The 18,566-nt window shown below is 32.2% G+C and overlaps 1 protein-coding gene across 1 annotated transcript in view; it reads left to right on the forward strand.

Moving 5' to 3' along the window:
• The window catches only part of LOC106122061 (uncharacterized), a 377,450-nt gene that overhangs the window by 265,606 nt on the left and 93,278 nt on the right, over window positions 1-18,566 (forward strand). Inside the window, exon 3 of the mRNA XM_013317911.1 lies at window positions 15,552-15,605. Within this exon, the coding sequence (XP_013173365.1) occupies window positions 15,552-15,605 (54 nt within the window). The remainder of the gene's footprint in view (window positions 1-15,551; window positions 15,606-18,566) is intronic.

Raw genomic sequence — 18,566 nt, forward strand, 5'->3', positions numbered from 1 at the left:
AACGGAAACGGTCAAAGAAATGAATGGATTCGATTAAGCAGGTGATTGCTTTGTAATTAGTGTTGACTTTATAATGTTTCGATTGGGTACAAAAGTATCCAAAAGAATTAATCGACTACAAATACGTCTACTTTGATACGACTATTATATGAGAAGAGTTAGAGTAATCTATTTTTGCTCTTCTAAATATTATTGAGTTTGTGGATTAAAAAAAAACAATTATAATAGGCACACGATGACAAAATATTTTGTAAGTTACACCTTAGTCTTCCTATAGTTTTTTTATGATGTACGGGCAAACGAGCAGCGGGATCACTGTTGGTTCCAAAATCTAGGATTTTCATACTAAACGTGTTAAATCTCTTTCTTAAATAAAGATACAGATATATTATCCTTAATTGGATGCTTAGTTAAATTCCAGGAGTAAAAAAAAATTGTTTTCGTCTTCCATTACGCCGGAAAGATGTAATTTTTTGTCAACTTTGTAGCGTATAGTAGCGCGCGCCGCACACTGGGCATTTGTTAGGCATGCATAGAAATATTTGTCTGATTTTTTATAGTATTTTTTGTATTATAAGACATGTATTTAGTCATATAAAACACATTCAAACAAAAAATACACTCAAAAAGGTCGGACGAATATGTCTATGAAAGTCAATTTTTTTTCGAGTGTGCGCCATTTTGTGAGTGCCCAACTAAGGTACACATATCTGATTAATATCTTACTAATATTATAAATGTGAATGTTGGATGGATGGATGTTTGTTTGAAGGTATCTCCAGAACGGCTACATAGATCTCGCTGAAATTTGACATAAATGCATAACATGGCCTGGAAGAAAACACAGGCTAATTATTTTCTCATTCCGCGCGGTCGGAGTCGTCGCGTGCGACAGCTAGTATGAACATAAATAGTTTAAATAACCATGGTGGTAAGCTCATTAAATAAGGGGTTACATCTTGTTATAATGCCATTATAAAGGCCCAGTCGAGTGTATCCTCACTAATAACTTTGGTGTCTTAATAACTAACAGTTAATCTCAATATGCGGTATCCGCGCTCCGCATTGTGGGAGTTTTAATTAAGTAAATTGCTTTATCTATAGCGAGAGACAATGGACGCAATGATGGGGGAGAAAATTTTATTAACACGTATCCCGATTACTATCTGCCCATACGGGTGACCGCTTATTTACTCAATAGAATTGATTTGTTTGATTTTAATCTTACACTTTTGTTCTATTTGCGGTAATTGGAGCTAGTTTATTTTACATTTTTCAAGAGTTAAAACCTAATGTATAATTTAACTATTGAAGTGTTGGTTAATGTGCACGTATTTTTGTTATAAACAGTGGGTTATTGATAGATATTTTCACAACGATACGAGTCATCTGTATTTTAAAACTACGACGTGTCCACGTGTATTTAAGAAAGCTTAATTACTAATTACTGAGTTTTTTTCAATCCAGCCTATAAGTTCATCCAGACTACGTTTTATATTTATATCATATTTCAAAAAGACCCATGCAGTCATTTTGGAGATACCTTCTAACAAACATCCGTTTACCATCCGACAAGATCCACAAGGAAGTCAAAATCCATATGCAATTGCGTATGTCTATGGGCAACGGGTCACCTCGCTATTTCAGCGCTTTTAGGTGGCCACTCGCTCGTTTGCCATCTTCTGATATAAAAAAAGGAAATCTTAAAAACTATCAATCATATATCACGGTATTAATAATTCTGCTTGTAGATAATATAACGTCATAAGCAAATTCCTCAAAATGTAATTCTATGTAACATTTTCGTAACATTGACAAGTTGATAAAGCAATTGCTGGAAATGCACGTGTCCTTTATATGACTGTATCTGACGAATATATCCGATCTTGTGTTTACATTATTACTAACGATAACTCTTAGTGACATTCTGTCACAAGCATATACATTGCTACTGTGTAAGTTGCATACGAATTTAATATTCAATTTTTGTTCGAAAACAAAAACCTTGTTGTATTACTTTAGTAAACTAGTTATATTAAAATTTCGTATACAATTAGTGTTATTTATATTTATTTTTATCTTTATGTATATAACCAATGGGACTGTTATTTTATGTATATGCAAATACAAGTAAACATAACTTTAAAGCAACAAAACAAAAGACTACATATTTATCAAAATACTTCTACTAATAAATAATATATTAATTAAACAGTGTGTTACAAAATATGACAGTTGACGTAATCTCCTCAAATCCCGCATTATACTTATTTGACAGAGAACGAAATGCGAAATGTAAGGTTACGACATTTCTCTAAAGGTCATGTTGAGTGACCTTCAACTTGAAACTTATTATGAAAGACGATAGGGATTTGATATACGATCAAGATCGACGGATATTTAAATAAACCTAATGTGGCAAAAAGATTATTTAATCAGAGTAATTGAAAATTATAATGAATCAAAACGTATTATCTTATTTTGAAAATTATGAAAACAAACTAAATACAATAGTAATTTAAATTTTAAGGGTAAACATCTATGTATAAAGTTATTTTATATATCATAAGGTGGCAAACGAGCGAGCGGCCACCTGAAATCGCCGAAAAAGAGAAGTAACCATTGCCCAGAGACATACTTATTTGCATATACGGACGGAGGAGATGATGCACTGAAGGAAAATATTTTCCCTTTTCATGCATCCTCTCATCCGGAAAGTCCACTTTCACTTCCCATCCTTTTCTTGTAAGAAAAGGGGTGGGAAGGGAAAGAGGACTAAATTAGGACTCCGGGACGCACACTCATTAGACGTAACGACGAATTGCTTCTACTTCACGCCTGTCTTCTGTGTGGTCGTGGTATTTAACCGGGCGCGCCGAGCCAATTCGTGCTAAGATGTTAAAGAGCTCTACCACTGTTGAATCTTATCATATTTAAACCAAATGAACCAAATCACAGTACGGTTTGTCATACTGTTGATTTTTAATATGAACAGGCGTCACGATATTTACAAAACTTGTAACATGATTAATTTTTCCTTAAGAAAGTAATTAGTAATTATGTTATCAATAAACAAATATTTTAATTTCACTTGTGTCGTCTGATGTTAATGTATATTAAATTGTCTAGGGCATTAATATATTTGTCGAGGTTATCTTTCGAGACATTATTTACTTTCCGTAGTGATAAGTGAGTCAGAACACCACTGAGTCATACTACTGGATATTCAACTAAATGTATAATGAATTAACCTTATTCGAAATTCTATTAGATTATTTAGTTAAATGAATTTGAGTAATAAAACATGATGTTCTTTGTCTTTATTTGAAGCAGTCGATTGATTGATAAGACACAATATTTGATAGAAATAAATGAATAACCTAACCTTAAAATTTATAACTAAAAAAAGCCAACTGGTTTTAATAAATGAAATAGCGCCATCTTTTGTCTGCGTTTAAAAAAAATGTTATTTTTTTTTCGGAAGACGTTAACGTTGACGTTCCCTTTTCCTGTTCTCACATTTTGATGATGATGGTTAAAAATATGAAAATTATTTACGTCAAATTTTCTGTTTTACTTTTATCACAGAGGAATAAATTATAAAGCATTAAAATTTACCGGCCACTTATATTCAAAAAGACATATCTAAATTAGTAACGGTGTCGTTTAAAAATTGATATTACAACGGTATGAAATATTGTGACAAATATCCATTTCTATTTCAAGTTCAAAACGGTGGAGCGGGTCGGCCATTAATACCGTCATGTTACACAACTCTCTAAAATTTTACAGAGACACAAAGGCCGCTCTATTCATTCGTAAACACGTAAACATGGCTCCGTATGCGGCATTCATATTTATGTAGCAGTAAATTGCTATCAGGCGTAATGTAATAAAGCTCATTTACATAAATTTTCTATAACATTTACATTAGGAATAAATGAATTGCGGCTCAATGGAGTTCCCAGCGCCGTAGAGGCGTTCGTTTGTCGGAGCTATGGTTGTCGGACTTCGCCGCGGCCCTTAGGATACTACTATTAAATAATTTTACAATTGTTGAAATTATTTACTCTGGAAATATACCTTTGTAGCCTAATATTCACGAAGTGTTCGAATTTGAAATTCTACCATCTTAAAAATATAATTTATACATTTTCTCTAATAAATTGTGTTAAGTACACACACAATATGTGATCCTTAGAAACACATTTTTCATAGGTTTAAATCAAAATACAACTTTTATATAACACTATTTAAAACTGTTACTTAAAAATTACCTTAAATCTTGCTACCTATTTATGGATGGAAGCGTTATACAAAACTATATTTAGATTAATGCATTAAAGATATATGGAGATTTACACATTAGGTGTTGTTTATTGAGCGTAATAAAATTTAATTTTAATGGAACGAATAGAAATGTTGCGTTAGTGAACCTCGTAAAGGAAGTATACATTTTGAATAGCTTATTTTAAAGGAAGCTTGTGGTTACAGTACATCGTAGGAACCATGGTGTTTAAAATAGCAGTATATTACAGGGCAAATGTTAATTATTTTACTTAATTTTATTATTCATATCTGTGCGGATTAGTTAGATATATATGTATGATAAAGGCCAATGTGGCGCAAAAGCCTGGGAGCAAAATCTCGCACTGGGATTGACTCCCGCGTTTTCTGGCGACACGGACAGGGGCGAACACAATTTGTCAAATATAAAAAACTGACGAGATTGAATTAATTGTAATACTGTGTCCTTTTCATTTAATATATTTCGTGCATAGTAAGATTTTGTTTAATTGTCATTGCTGATATCAATCGCAGTCAACATAGTGACATTACGTTCATAGGTATCCGTTTCTAAGAAATCCGAACTAAGAAAACCCATATGTCAATATTATTAGAAAATCCCCAAATAATATTATTAAGAAAAAGTGTAAAGTTAAGGATACTAGTATATCTTACTTGTTACTATATGGATGTTGTGTCAAGTTATCTCCAAAATGACTGAACGGATCTTGATGGAATTTGACAAACGTGTAGAACACATACTAATTTAATTAAAAACTATGAGAAGTTCGTGGCATTTGGAATTCGCTTAACTAGTATCATTACCTTCGACAAATTATTGAGAAAGAAATAAAAATCAAAGAACTACCTTTAAAAATTTATAGCCGTACACGTCATAGTAATTTAACAAAACGATTTCCCACTTAAGCCTAGCGACATTACGTAAGCCTTGTACCCGAGCCGTGTCGCTGCGTTTGGCTTCTTGTTAAACCGACCGAAATAAGAATCGTGTATAGAGAATGAAGCTGTCTTTGACATTAATCGTAACTATCTTCGACGAGTTTGGATTGCACCTTAGGCCCTATGAAATTGACAAGTCGGATGAGTTTCCATTGTACTTTAGAAAATTAAAGTTAAAACTCTGAATAATTGAATATTGTTGTCAGTGGGCAAAGTCAAAACATTGCTTGACTATTTTAAAGACAAGTTTATCGGTATAAATCGGTTAGGTATGAAGACCTATCAATAACCTATATAAAATAATGTTTCAGTTTACTTCATCTCTTCTCAATCTTAAAAATTGTATGAATCTTATTATTTAGTCGATTTTGTGATGTTTAGAATAATTCTACCTAGTTCCGGGGTAATATAGAATCGCTAATAAATATAAAATCAGATTCAGATCAACAATTTAAACTAATTAAAACATATTTCCCTAATAATAAAGTGCGTCACATCTCAATAGCATCATAAAATAATATCTAAATATTAAAAATATCATGAGTTCAATGGAAACGTATCCTAAACCAGTACCCGAGGAACGACAGCGGCATGCCTGTCCCGATACGATACCAACATATACTACGTGTGTAATTTAGCGATTAATTAAAACTTACACAACCGTGACCGGAGTAATTACTATGAGATTTGTATTACGTTTAGTGCATTCAGTTTTATAGCACCCGTTCCATTGGCCTAGTGCATGGAAGTAGGTGAATTACCCCCAACATCAGCATAAAGCTGTAAACATTTTATAGCCTATATGAGTCGTAATTGAAATTAAAAATAAAATTGTATGCGTACAAATGAGCTTCATATCAATGGAGAAAAATCTGTATTCGCATGTTCTTTTTCGATTTTGTTCTATATGTTTCTTTTACCCTTATTCTCGTCCGTATCTATAGACATAATGAACATGTCCAATTAGGAAAATGATCTTTAGCTTTTTCTACATCGATATGTCTATGCACCACTGTTACATTTCTTATTATAATAATTATTATACATTTATTTATCATATTTTTAATATATTACATTTCATATCCAAAAATATATATATATATATACAAAACATATTATAATATATTATTATTACCTAAATGTAACAATTCGCTATATTTCTTTATCAAAAAAATACTTTGTTATAACATCTAGCTTCGGCATGCAATATTAAGTAAGTTCTCAACAAGTCAAATAATTATGTAACTTGCTTGAAAATTTACTTAAGACATGCATTGGGTACTTGAAATGCAAATTTTTACGAGTATTACACGATTTAAATAAATACATTTAATGACACAGAATATGTAAAACTTCAAAATGCTTTAATCGGGTTATATTCAAATGTTACTAGAAATTTGATACTGTACAGTTCAATTTGAACATCCGGTTGTTTCAGATAAATGCGTTGATAATGCATACAAATCTCGGTGGTCTTTGTTGTTTAGTTAACACCTCGGTAAGGAACATGTCGACACTTGATAAATGTTTTTATTGCCACCGCGAGAAACAATATGAAAGACCAGAGAAAATTACTAAGCGTGCATAACGAAGGAGCAAACAATAGGTTATAGTTGGCATTACCCACTGTGACGAATTGCCTGCCGGTAGTCGATTTCAGAAGTTGTAAACGTCGCAGCAGAAAAAGGATCGATTCACAATGAAAGAGACTCACAAGTCGACGCAAATATGTCGACCATTCGCAACGCATCGTCATAAATTAAAGAGATAAATGGTGCATCAACAATGGCTAAATAAACCAGGGTTCCTTATGACGCGCGAAAATAAGCTTTGTTAGGAGATCGCGGTAAAAAGTTGAAATATCCATACGCGTCCTTACACAATGGGTTCGGGATATTAAGGGGAGTTTAATACACGCGTGGGCACCTCGATTGTTGCAAAAAATCTGAAGTGGTCGTATTATTTGATTTTACGGTCGCATTTGTTATATAAACGATAAAAGTTAAGTCTACATTGAAAGCGCATCTATAGATAAATACGTTTGTAGGTTACTTTATCAGGCTGTCATAATATTTCAATTTTGTTCAGACATAAATAACATAAAAAATTTGAAATAATAATTTGAATTATTAAAATCAAATCAAGGCAGTAATAGAAAATCTACTGGATCTTAATATGTTTACTAAAATTAAGAGTACTAAGTCTTCGTGTAAAATATATTTTTACGTATATTATTGTCTGTTGAAAAATAATTGCACGGAATGAAGTATTTGACGTATAGCTACGCTGTAAAATAATTATGCAAAGCACCGGAAGATCTGTAACGCAACCGGCTGAAAGTAATTTCGATGAAGATCACAAAGTGGCGTTCTCGTAAAACACCGTGATGTATAAATAAGTGTTTACTTTGTCGGTAAGTTCGTTGCGGCCGCTTTGAAGTGGCTTTCGTTTCTGTTCTCAACCCTTCCACCCGCATCTATAAAGATAGTTTGAAGTGTTACAATTAACTGGCTTCGTAAACCGCAACAGTAAATACCGAACACTAAATCTCATAGCATTTTTTTTAAATAAAAGACTATAAATATATTACATACAGTGTTAATTTTAAAGGTTAGAAGCCAACAAAAATATTTTTGTTAAATCTCCTCCACAGGGTAAGAATTTTGTTTGAGTTGAACTAGTTTTAAAGTTTATTATCATCTCCCTGGATATATCCCACGCACATGGGGTCGAGGCACAAGGTTTTAGCTTAATGTTTACAGTAAAATCCAAGCTGACAAAAACGCGTTCAATTTCTAGTATTCTAAAAACACAATAAACTTTATCTGTACCAAAGTAATCCATGGTTAATTGAATAGTAAATTATAGTTTCGCTTTGGCCCATGTACTGACAACCAAAGATAGATGCCTTCATCCCCTTTCCCGACAAATAACATAAAGCAATTTTAGCTGAAATCTTAGCAATGACATTACTGCCGCGGAATCTCACCCATCGTACAATAACTTTGACCTATGCGCGTCACCAGTAGCTAGTAATAATGGATGTGGCATATTTTTTTCTGAATAAATAACTTTTTATTATTACTATATGTCCTAGACAAAAGTAGCCATTGTAATTTTCTTAGACGTAATTTAATAAATGTAATAAGTTGATTTAATAGTAAGCCCTATTAAAATGAATAATAAGATACATAGACGCAGAAATGCTTATGGTCATTTAGACAAAGCGTGCTTAGTGTGCATAATTTGTTATGTTTTAACATCAACATCGTCAAGAAAATAAGTAAATGTCTTATCCATTTTTTATATCATCATAACACATACAGTTCTTTTTCAATCCCTAAAAGTATTTTGTCCACGCTTCGCGTCCTACCCTACGTATTGCATCCCCTTGAAATTTTTAGGGGAATGTAATCATTCTCTTTGATTCCTCTTCCGTCCTGTTCAATTAGGAGGCGTCTCTCGCAACTGCCTCGGCTATAAAATGCTTACAAGTTGCTTTGGACGCGTGTTCTTCTTAATTAATTTCTTGATTTCTTTTAATGTTATAATTGGATCGGTGCGCTTGAAATATAAAAGATACCTTTAGCTGCCTTCAATGAGAATAAATATTAAAAGTTGATTGTAACTATTAAATGCTTTGCTTAAATATATGCTGTTTTAGAAAACAATTCAATGTAATCAATCGAAGACAATCGAACTTGGATAAACTAGAGTCCAACAGATCGCAATAACAATGACTCTGGCTGATCCAGGTTCGACTGTATTTGTAACATAATTTAAAACATTCGTTTTGAAAGTAATAATATGATTTACAATTTTGTTATTTAAAAAAAAGTTAAGCACTTGACTAAACTCTTCCATTTTATATGTATCGAGAAAGTATCACAGATATGAGTAGTATAAATATATTATCCCCCTTTTACTTTTGCACATTTAAATACAGAATAAGTGGAAACATTTTAAAAGGAAGCGAACCACTGCCACTTTTCAAATATGCGTTCAGTAAGTACACTTGATTTTACAAACGACTTTGAAATGGAAAAATAATGTTTAACGAAGACTTACATTTAATCTCTACGGTATATTTATTAGATTATTTTTCTAACTATTTTAAACTTTAACATCACTGCAGTAATATTATATTGTGTTTGCCTTGTATTACAAACTTTAATAACTCGATGGGTCAAGTGTTGGTTCAAACCTATTTCAGATTAACTTCTGTTGCTTAAGTTTGAAACTAGCGTTGGTGTGAATATAATTTGAGCTGCCCGGTTTAATATATTGCACTTTTTGTTGTATTTGCAAAAATGTGGCTAACAACTAATTTGATAGATAGGGAGAAAATACCGTATTTGTAGATCACATTCACAGATTTTTGTAACAATAAAGTACATATTACACGGTGTCGAGTGTGGAACTATTGTGAGTGAATCCTTTTACAATTTGTATCCCAGCGCATTCACTTCCTGCTTTCTATGAACTGTGTATTTTATCTCGCTAGCATAACAAATTGGGTCAACGTTGTGTGTACGACGACAACGAAAGCTTTGGAGTTCAGTATAATTGTGTTATAGAGTTAAATGAACTTGTTTAAATAGATTAAAATACAAAATTATTTTATAAAAATTAAGTATGTAGAGATATTTTTCTTACTAACTTTTACCAGTGTTGGCCGCGCGGACTTAAAGAAAAACTTAATTTGGTGCCTATGTGTTCTTGCTGTCAATGTTCTACGTCTTTTTCATCTAGATCTCTTAACCTGTTTTTGAGCAATTTATTATAGAAAACACAGTCACAAAAATACATTTATGCAAACTTCCACATTTATAATAGTGAGTTTAGTCATAAGTTGTTGCATCAGTGAGTTAATAAATATATTAAAGTTGTCGTTTTATTTATTAATTTACATAATGTATAATTTACTGTAAAGTCATGTTAATGCTGCTTTACAACATTGCACTATTGTAGTACAAATATAACAATAAAAAAATAAAGTTCACAACTTAAGCGAACAAAAGTTACCTACACTCAACTTTGTTCCGGCGTAATGAGGCGGCGTTGCGCAAGCGCATAGTCGCGAGCGCCGGCGACGTCGGCGAGCATTCGCTACGCCACCGGAACGAATGCACCCGAATACGGACCCGCGTTCTGCGTGACTCTGTGAGATTTTGTTAATCATTATGATAGCTACACACGTCGCATAATGCCTTTGTTGATACAGTAGTCGATATCAAACAGTTAAACCAAATAAAACTAAAAATTTGAAAACTGTTATTGCTGTTGTATGAATGAAATTAATTCTACGGATTATTTCTCAACGAACTTTAATAGTGCTTTAAGTATATATTCAGAGGTTACTGTTAAGATTACCAATTATCTGAACAGCCGGAATTGAAACTACTACATTACAATCTTACTAATATTATAAATGCGAATTTTTGGATGGATGGTTGGATGTTTCTTAGAAGGTATCTCCAGAACGGCTGTATGGGTTACCTGGAAGAACAGATTTGCTACTTATAAATTTTTCTTTAAATACCGCGCGGAGTCGCGGCGTCTAGTCTTTGGAATAAAATAGAAACAAGTGAAATTTTATAGATTTTAAATAACCAAATATTATAATACCCATTTACACTTAACGTTAGCGAAATTGTTTAATTAAGGTGAAAAGAGGTCTAGTTTTAAACTTAAGCAACCCCGTATCATTAATCCGTTTGCATTAAGTTACTAAACTTAAGCTTAATTACAACATTGTGTGGGTGAATCGAGATGTCCCGAACTACGCCAAACCGAAGCAAGATGACTGAATTACGACTTGTTCAAGCAAAAACCGGTATTAATTAATTTGATTGTGAGATAAGTGGAAAACGAAGTAACATGTCTAATGGCTACCAGTTAGCCGATGGTCATTCCACGTGAAGAATCCTTTCGTTTTAATTATATTGGACAAGTGTCAAGTAAGCTTGTAACCCACGCTGATTTTCAATTACCAGTCTTTTTTTCTTTTAACAGTATAAAATAAAAAAAGTATTATTGTTTTGTATAAAAAATTGTAAATTAAATACCCGAGGGAATCTTTTTGCATCAGTTAAGAAAATATTTGGAAAGGGAAAAAACATGCTAAAATCGTAGGTAATTGGTTTCAATTCATTCCTTTTTTTACAACCATGTATTTCAATTTTAAATAACAGATAAATAGGAAACATTTTTATGACATGTGGGTACTAAATCTTACTAAATGTTTGTCGTTGATAAAATTTACAATGAAATTTAAAAGGGTTTTTCAATCTTTAATTTACTTTAGTAACATTTCGTCACGCTTTTTTACAGTAATTTATGTAGTAATGTATTATAGTTAAAATATGTGAGAAAGTGTAGCAACGCTACCTACGCTACGTAGAATTAAAAATTATAAACATACTCGTACATTAAAATATAAGAAACTCTTTTTGGATTTCAAAAGCATGCAAATACAGGGGTCTAGGCTCCGAAAATGATTTTGTCCCATTCGGCGTCGAGACCCTTGGTCCGTGGGGTCCTAGCGCTTTAAGACTTTTTAAGGACATATCCAAAAAATTTATCGACATCACAGGGGACCGAAGAGCTGGCAGCTACCTCGAACAAAGAATTAGTTTAGTTGTCCAAAGGGGGAACGCTGCCAGTATCTTCGGGACCTTGCCTAAAGGGACTCCTTTTAATAATATATTTTAGTAAAGTATTAGTAAAGTTTTTTAATATTTTATTTTATATCATAGTTTTATGACTATTCATTAGATTATTTGTTAGTTTATTGTTAAAATTGCATTAATAATACAAATAGTTAATGACATTTAGAACAAAATTGTATTTTTTTTATTAAATGAAAAAGCGTAACAGCGTAGCATATTATTCACATAGGAAGTAGACTTAGTCTTCTCTGTGGGAATCTGAGAGCACTGTTAAACTTTTTTTTTCAGGCTATGTTAAAGGTAGTATATATGAATTAGCAGTTTCAAACTAACCTTAACCGAATTACAGACAAGGCGAATGTTATTTACTCTAAGTTAAAGTAAGCGGGGGGTTTGCTAAAAGCTTTGTAAATAGAGCGGCTAAGTAACGTGTCAACTTGGACAAAGACGACTGTTTCCCGTCTTGTGTGACTCACGCATCTATCGATTTCGAAACCCGAGGGCCCTTGGTTGCTTGCTAACTGGAAATTATAAAGATGTTAACTTTACGATTTTTCCTTGAAGCGACAGTTTATGGTTTTTATTTTTAACTAGAAGGACAACTTGCTTTTAGATTTTAGACTAAAGTTTAGTTTTGTTTATTTAGCCAGCGTATTGTTTTAAAATATTTTTACTCAAATGTTTCTGTTCTAATTTGTTACAGATTTTAATCTATATTGAAGTTTTTCTTTTGTAAAAACAATATAATGATATTGATAAATTGATTGTTCCGAAAAAGAAACAATTGAAGATTGAACAGTTTGTCGCCTGTCGCAAGAAACAATTAATTTAACTTGGCCTAAAACAGATAAAGTAAGCAAACAGTTGCCGACAAAGATTCTCGGCTGTGACGAACTGGCGCGACTTAATTTATATACGTAAACTGTATTAGAATTTACTATGATTAATATATATAGAATTACGTACGTTAGAGTACGGAACCCTAAAAATTAACATTATAACGAAAAAAAATAAGTAATCTAGGAAAATGAAGCAATCTAGATACAGAAGTTACTTTAGAAATATTTTTCTCTTTAATTACACAATTATTTTCAATATACTGTTAATTGAGTTCGTATTGCGATCACTTGATTTTGGTACTTGACACAATAAACTAGAGAGTGACACAGTTATAGGCTTTTGTTTTGTTATCGATCGGATGCCAGGTGAAGGCCGGATCATATTCAAAACTATGTATAGTTGCGAATTTTTTTTATTTCTAACGTATTGTTAGTATCGAAGGATATAATTTATGTTTTTACACACCCTTTGTGAACAAAAATTAAAGTAATTTATCTAAAAATATTTTTCATTCGAAAATCTTTTCCATGTGATTTGTCCGTGTCTTCAGAAGCCAATAAACAATGTCCTGTCTAACTCAATCATGCGGTCAGTGCTTTGATCTCCTGCTAAGATTCGGTCCAATGTCACCGATCGTATATTGTCGCCCGAGATGACTCTGATACCGTATTATACTGTAGGGTCATGTTACATTTATATTTTGATAGCTTTATTTAAGTATGTGTTATATTCAAAGATATAATAAAATTCAGTTTTTCAATGTGTACCTGGTCTTATCTGATATCATTTATAAGCTTACGACTAGATGAGACAGATATGGAGTAGAAAGTGGTGGGGCGCCAAAAAACTGTTCAAGAGAAATCGTTCAATGATTTTCTAGCTTTGTTTTCATATTAATTAGAGGGAACCCGTTGAGCAGGTCTCTGTACAAACTTCCGTTGTTTGGTTGGACTATGATTTAAGATTTTATGAGCACTTTGAGTAATTGAAATTGTAGATGATTTTGACAAACAAATGCTCAATACATCAGTGGATTTCTTAAGTATTGATGATACATTCTCATAATTGATGCTAACCTTAGATAATGCCTTAAGATCGATGATTGATTAATTAGATTAAGTTAAACAGACTTTGTGTACTTAACGATAATTGAAACCATTTGTTTTAAAAAAAACTTTAGTTTCTGATTAGATTGAAACGAAATTTACTTATTGTATTCTTTTCAATGGTAACAAGAAAAGCTCGTGTCAAGGTTTAACGACCTAACAAATCATTACCGAGCTCATTTCAAACGGACGAGCAGTTCCGTTCTAACCACAAAACAGATCACCAACGACGCCGAACTAAAACCGATACCTCTATGATTGTTTTGATGACGTGCCTGCCGACCGTTTAGTGCTTTTTGTCGATAAAACGACCGCAAAACTACAGTGCGGAAACGAACCACGCTCCCCGTAAAAACTTTGAAATGCTTCGAAATAATATATTGTGTATATTAAAATGACAGACTGATAATAGTACAATTATCAATAAACCGATTGAGAACTAAAGTTAAAATTTAACGCACATTAACAACTCTTAAATTAAATATAAGTTATAAAAACAATATTATTTATCTCGCTGTACGCTCTTTATATATACAGGCTGATTCAAACTCTACGCGATACTAACCTATTTTAAAATACGAAGTAAAATTTATTCTAAGCATTGAATAAGATCTATAGAATAATGACAATGCTTCATCGATGGCTGCTTCTAGTTTAAAATAAATACATAGACGCAGTTGATCAGGCCGCAGAGGCGCGTGTCATCTGACTGCGGTCAAACTTTTGTTCTTTTACTCCATCGTTAATGCGGTTTGCACCGGCTGTAACCTGTTCGAATGGACATAATCTATTTTGTTACAATTTCATTATTGTATTGTTTCAAATTTGATTTGAAATTATTAATAAAATTGAAAACTGGAATAAAATATAAAACTTAATTACGAATAAAAATTATAGGATTATAAAAATTGTTTTAGTAATTAAATTAACCAATGTTACCGGCATTTTTATTTAAAATACAAATGAAATACAATTTAAAAAATGTTATAATTATAAATTTATAGTTATAACCTAAACAAGAAACGGAAATTAAAAACATAATTATGTCATACTTTTCGAAGCAAAAATGATAAGTAACAATAGTATGTTATTAAGAATTAGAATAACATTAATTAAAACGATAACGTGTTTCCGTCCAACAAGGCGGTTTCTGAGAAGTTAGGAAACAGTAATTATAATTTGTTGATCATAAAATGAGCATAAAACGCGTCGAATAAAATATAAGAAAACAAAAGACGCAACATTTTTAGGTTCCTCCTTTTCATATTTGCATACGTAAACTTAAATTTATACGTAAAATTAAATTTTATAAATAAATTAGTCTTCAAATGAAAGCAGTTCCGATTCAAGTAATTTTCTTACTCTTTTTTTATTTTAATTGTTGCTATATTTGTATAATTGGCATTCCTAGTACGATAGGTATTTTTATGTTATAAAAAGGGTCTTGACATACACACGGACGGACAACAAAGTGATCTTATAAGTTTTCCGTTTTTTTCTTTTTCGAGGTACGGAATCCTAAAAACAAAAGAGCAATGCCACACAATTACGTATTTATCGATGGAGAAGGGGACGCTCAGATAGAACTCTTTTTGGTCGAAACGGAAAGGTAGGTATTTCTTGTATTATCCGACTTGCATACTCATTCCTAGCTAGATTTACAATGACATCATTTTCCGTGATCCAGGTCCATCAATGAACGTGTGAAAGCTGTGTGCATCGCTTACTCGCTCAGTTACCTGTAAGTACAAATTATCATACGACAGACCAGGTCTGCGGTTTGACTTCGATTTTATCGCTTACTATTCAACTGACATGAGAATGCCGTCATGTTAATTTGTCATTATGACTCAATGGCGTAGTCATTCTTGAATATCCGCGTAGACTTAACTGATATTTGTCACTGGTGTTTTGAAGTTGATTAAAGTATCTACTGGATACATACGGGTAAGGTTATCTTGTTTGCGTCTATTCAGATGAAGTAGCGCTAAAATTAGATTTAATGGTTTAACCTATAGTTTTTTTTTTAATTCATATATTTTTAATTCTTAGATAATGGTTTTTTTAATTCTATTAATCTATGGACGCCTTATAAACAGCCTTTTGGCCAGTATATTTTGGTTTTTGATTCATGGGAACATACACTTTAGTGTACATCGTTCTAAAGGGATGATGATGACAATAAATTTACATTATAATAATGATAACACATAATATTAAAAAGAGAACAAAGTTTATAATAAAGTATAGCTAATAAAAAGCAATTACTGCTTTGCCTTAATGCGATTAGCAAGTCAACATACGTCATTCAATTTGTGAAATCGCAAAGCATCGAGGCAATCATGACCAGATACAATCTTAAAAGCTTTAACCATCCTTCGACATCATTGAGGCAAGTCATCTGGCTTATGAAACAAAGCGCACGTGACTCGCAATGTATGATTTGCAAAACTATACAAGACATGAATATCAAATGAGCTGGTTTGTCCATGTGAAAATTGATCACGTAAGGATTTAAGAAAATCAGAGTTACTCATTTTACTTTTGGATTCATACTTTTCAATCATGCAAATAAGAAAAGAATGTATGGTTATTATGCTCTAACATATTATTTTTAACGATTACAAGATATTTGGGTAACTGATAAAAGAAAGCAAGGAAATGGCCAATTGAAACCAAAAGTTACTAAAAAAAGCGATGCTAAAAAAAATATGATAAACCAACATCATTATTTAATCGATGAAATAAAAATTTCTTTTAAAAAATTATAAATTACTCAGTACCCATGGTTTGTGTTTAACCAAGTTGCTGCTTCGAAGAAGATTGTATTGCCTTATAACATGAATTTGCGTGAATGTTTCATTCTGAAAGTTTAGCAAGGGCGATGTCACGTTTAGCCCGCGGTCCGCACCGCTCATGAAGATGTAATGAGAGACTGACGGACTTTATTTCGGGTCGCAGCTGCACTCTTGTTTCGTTGGTCGACTACATTTGTATATAAAAACTGTAATCCCCGATTTAATTTGGACGATTCAATTTTTATTTAGTACTCGCAGGCACCATGTGTTCTCGTTTCCATCACGTTTATCTGCATAACTTAAAATCGTGCTGTAGTTTTTGGAATAATGCTAAGCTTGTCTTTCGTTGGATTTTGTTTTCAAGTCAGGAATGCTTAAGAAATTCTTTGAGTATTCTGCTAGCATAATTTTTGAATTTCTTTTATACTTTATCTTATAGTGTAAACTTAAAATTCATTGTAAAGAGTGTCATAAATACATTTAATAAAATACGGGTGTAGGCATAATAAAATATGAAATATGATGAAAAAGAATAGTCCTTTTTTCTCTCTTGTTAAGCAGCTTGGCACTCGATAAATTATCTTAAGAGAATAAGGATCGAAACCCTTCGAAAGGGTGCGGGCAAGAGTCAATATTTGCAAATATAAGACGCTATTCAGATGCGCGACACGATCTTGTAGTGCGGGAGTCGGCCGCTGCCTTCTTATGCAAATCTCATCATATCTCAGACTATACACTAAAAGGTTTATTTGACAATCTCCTTTTGAGTCCTCGAAGTGGGCGTATTAAATATTTCATAACTACCCACTTGCCGAGTGCATTATAAAAGCTTATTCTGGAAGAGTAAAATTGTACACTCAGTTTACGGATTTATCTAATGTAGCGAAGAATTACGACTTTTATAGATTTTGCAAAATAAAAAGGAATATGTGGTTACATCACCTTTTCAAATTGCCTGAGTTACTGAAAAAACACGCGCGCTTTTAGGTTATCGCCGTATCTTGTCAGAAGCTTTCAATTAACGTCTTTGCAAACGTTTTTAAAAAGAATGTTAGAATCCTGTACGCTTCTAAAAATGTGTATTGAAAAAAAGTATTGAAGTATTGAGATTTTTGAATGGATGGAGCTAAATAGTTTTAGCAAAACAAATATTATCTGCAGAAATACGAATCACTAAAATTCAGTGTATTTTGCTCAATTCTTAGCAGCGTACTAACCCAGAGTATCTAAAAGGTCTTATTACTATCATGTATAACTAACTAAAAGGTTTTTATTTTATTAATCCATACTACTAATTATGTATGCACTTATTTTTATCTAGTTTGAAATAAAATGTAGATAAGTAAAGGTACGTTGACAAAAATTAGCTGCCCACGTACATCTCATGTTGTTTAGATAAAATCCTAGTCACGATTCGACGACAAACGCAACTAAATCACATGATACCCTTGTATAAAGCATCAACTTTTGACCCGGCACCCCACCTGTTGAACTACGAAAAGCTTTTGGTCACGAATAACGCTATCGAATATTTCAACAGCCATTGTTATTGTCAAGGGTGAGAAGATAAGTTAATAATATAATGATATATTATTGTGCTCTGATAGTTGTTTTAACATTTCACGCGGATATTACGATATACTAACAATTTCTATTAACATTTCTCTTATGAATCTTAACACCAGTTTACTAAAGGCTATAATTGATTGTTTTGGTGTCTTTTTGATTTTATATTTATCGTTTAATGTCAAAATATGAAGTCCCTTTTCTTTAGAAGTATTTTATTCACATTAGCGTTTAAAATTTAACATAATTTGAGATTTCTACTTAAATTTATCATATAAAGTAGGGTTATAAATGGTGATTATCTGAAAGAGTTACGTATACTTTTGTTCGTGTTATTT

The sequence above is a fragment of the Papilio xuthus genome, unplaced genomic scaffold (assembly GCF_000836235.2).
Source record: "Papilio xuthus unplaced genomic scaffold, Pxut_1.1 DF826933.1, whole genome shotgun sequence".
NCBI lineage: Eukaryota > Metazoa > Arthropoda > Insecta > Lepidoptera > Papilionidae > Papilio > Papilio xuthus.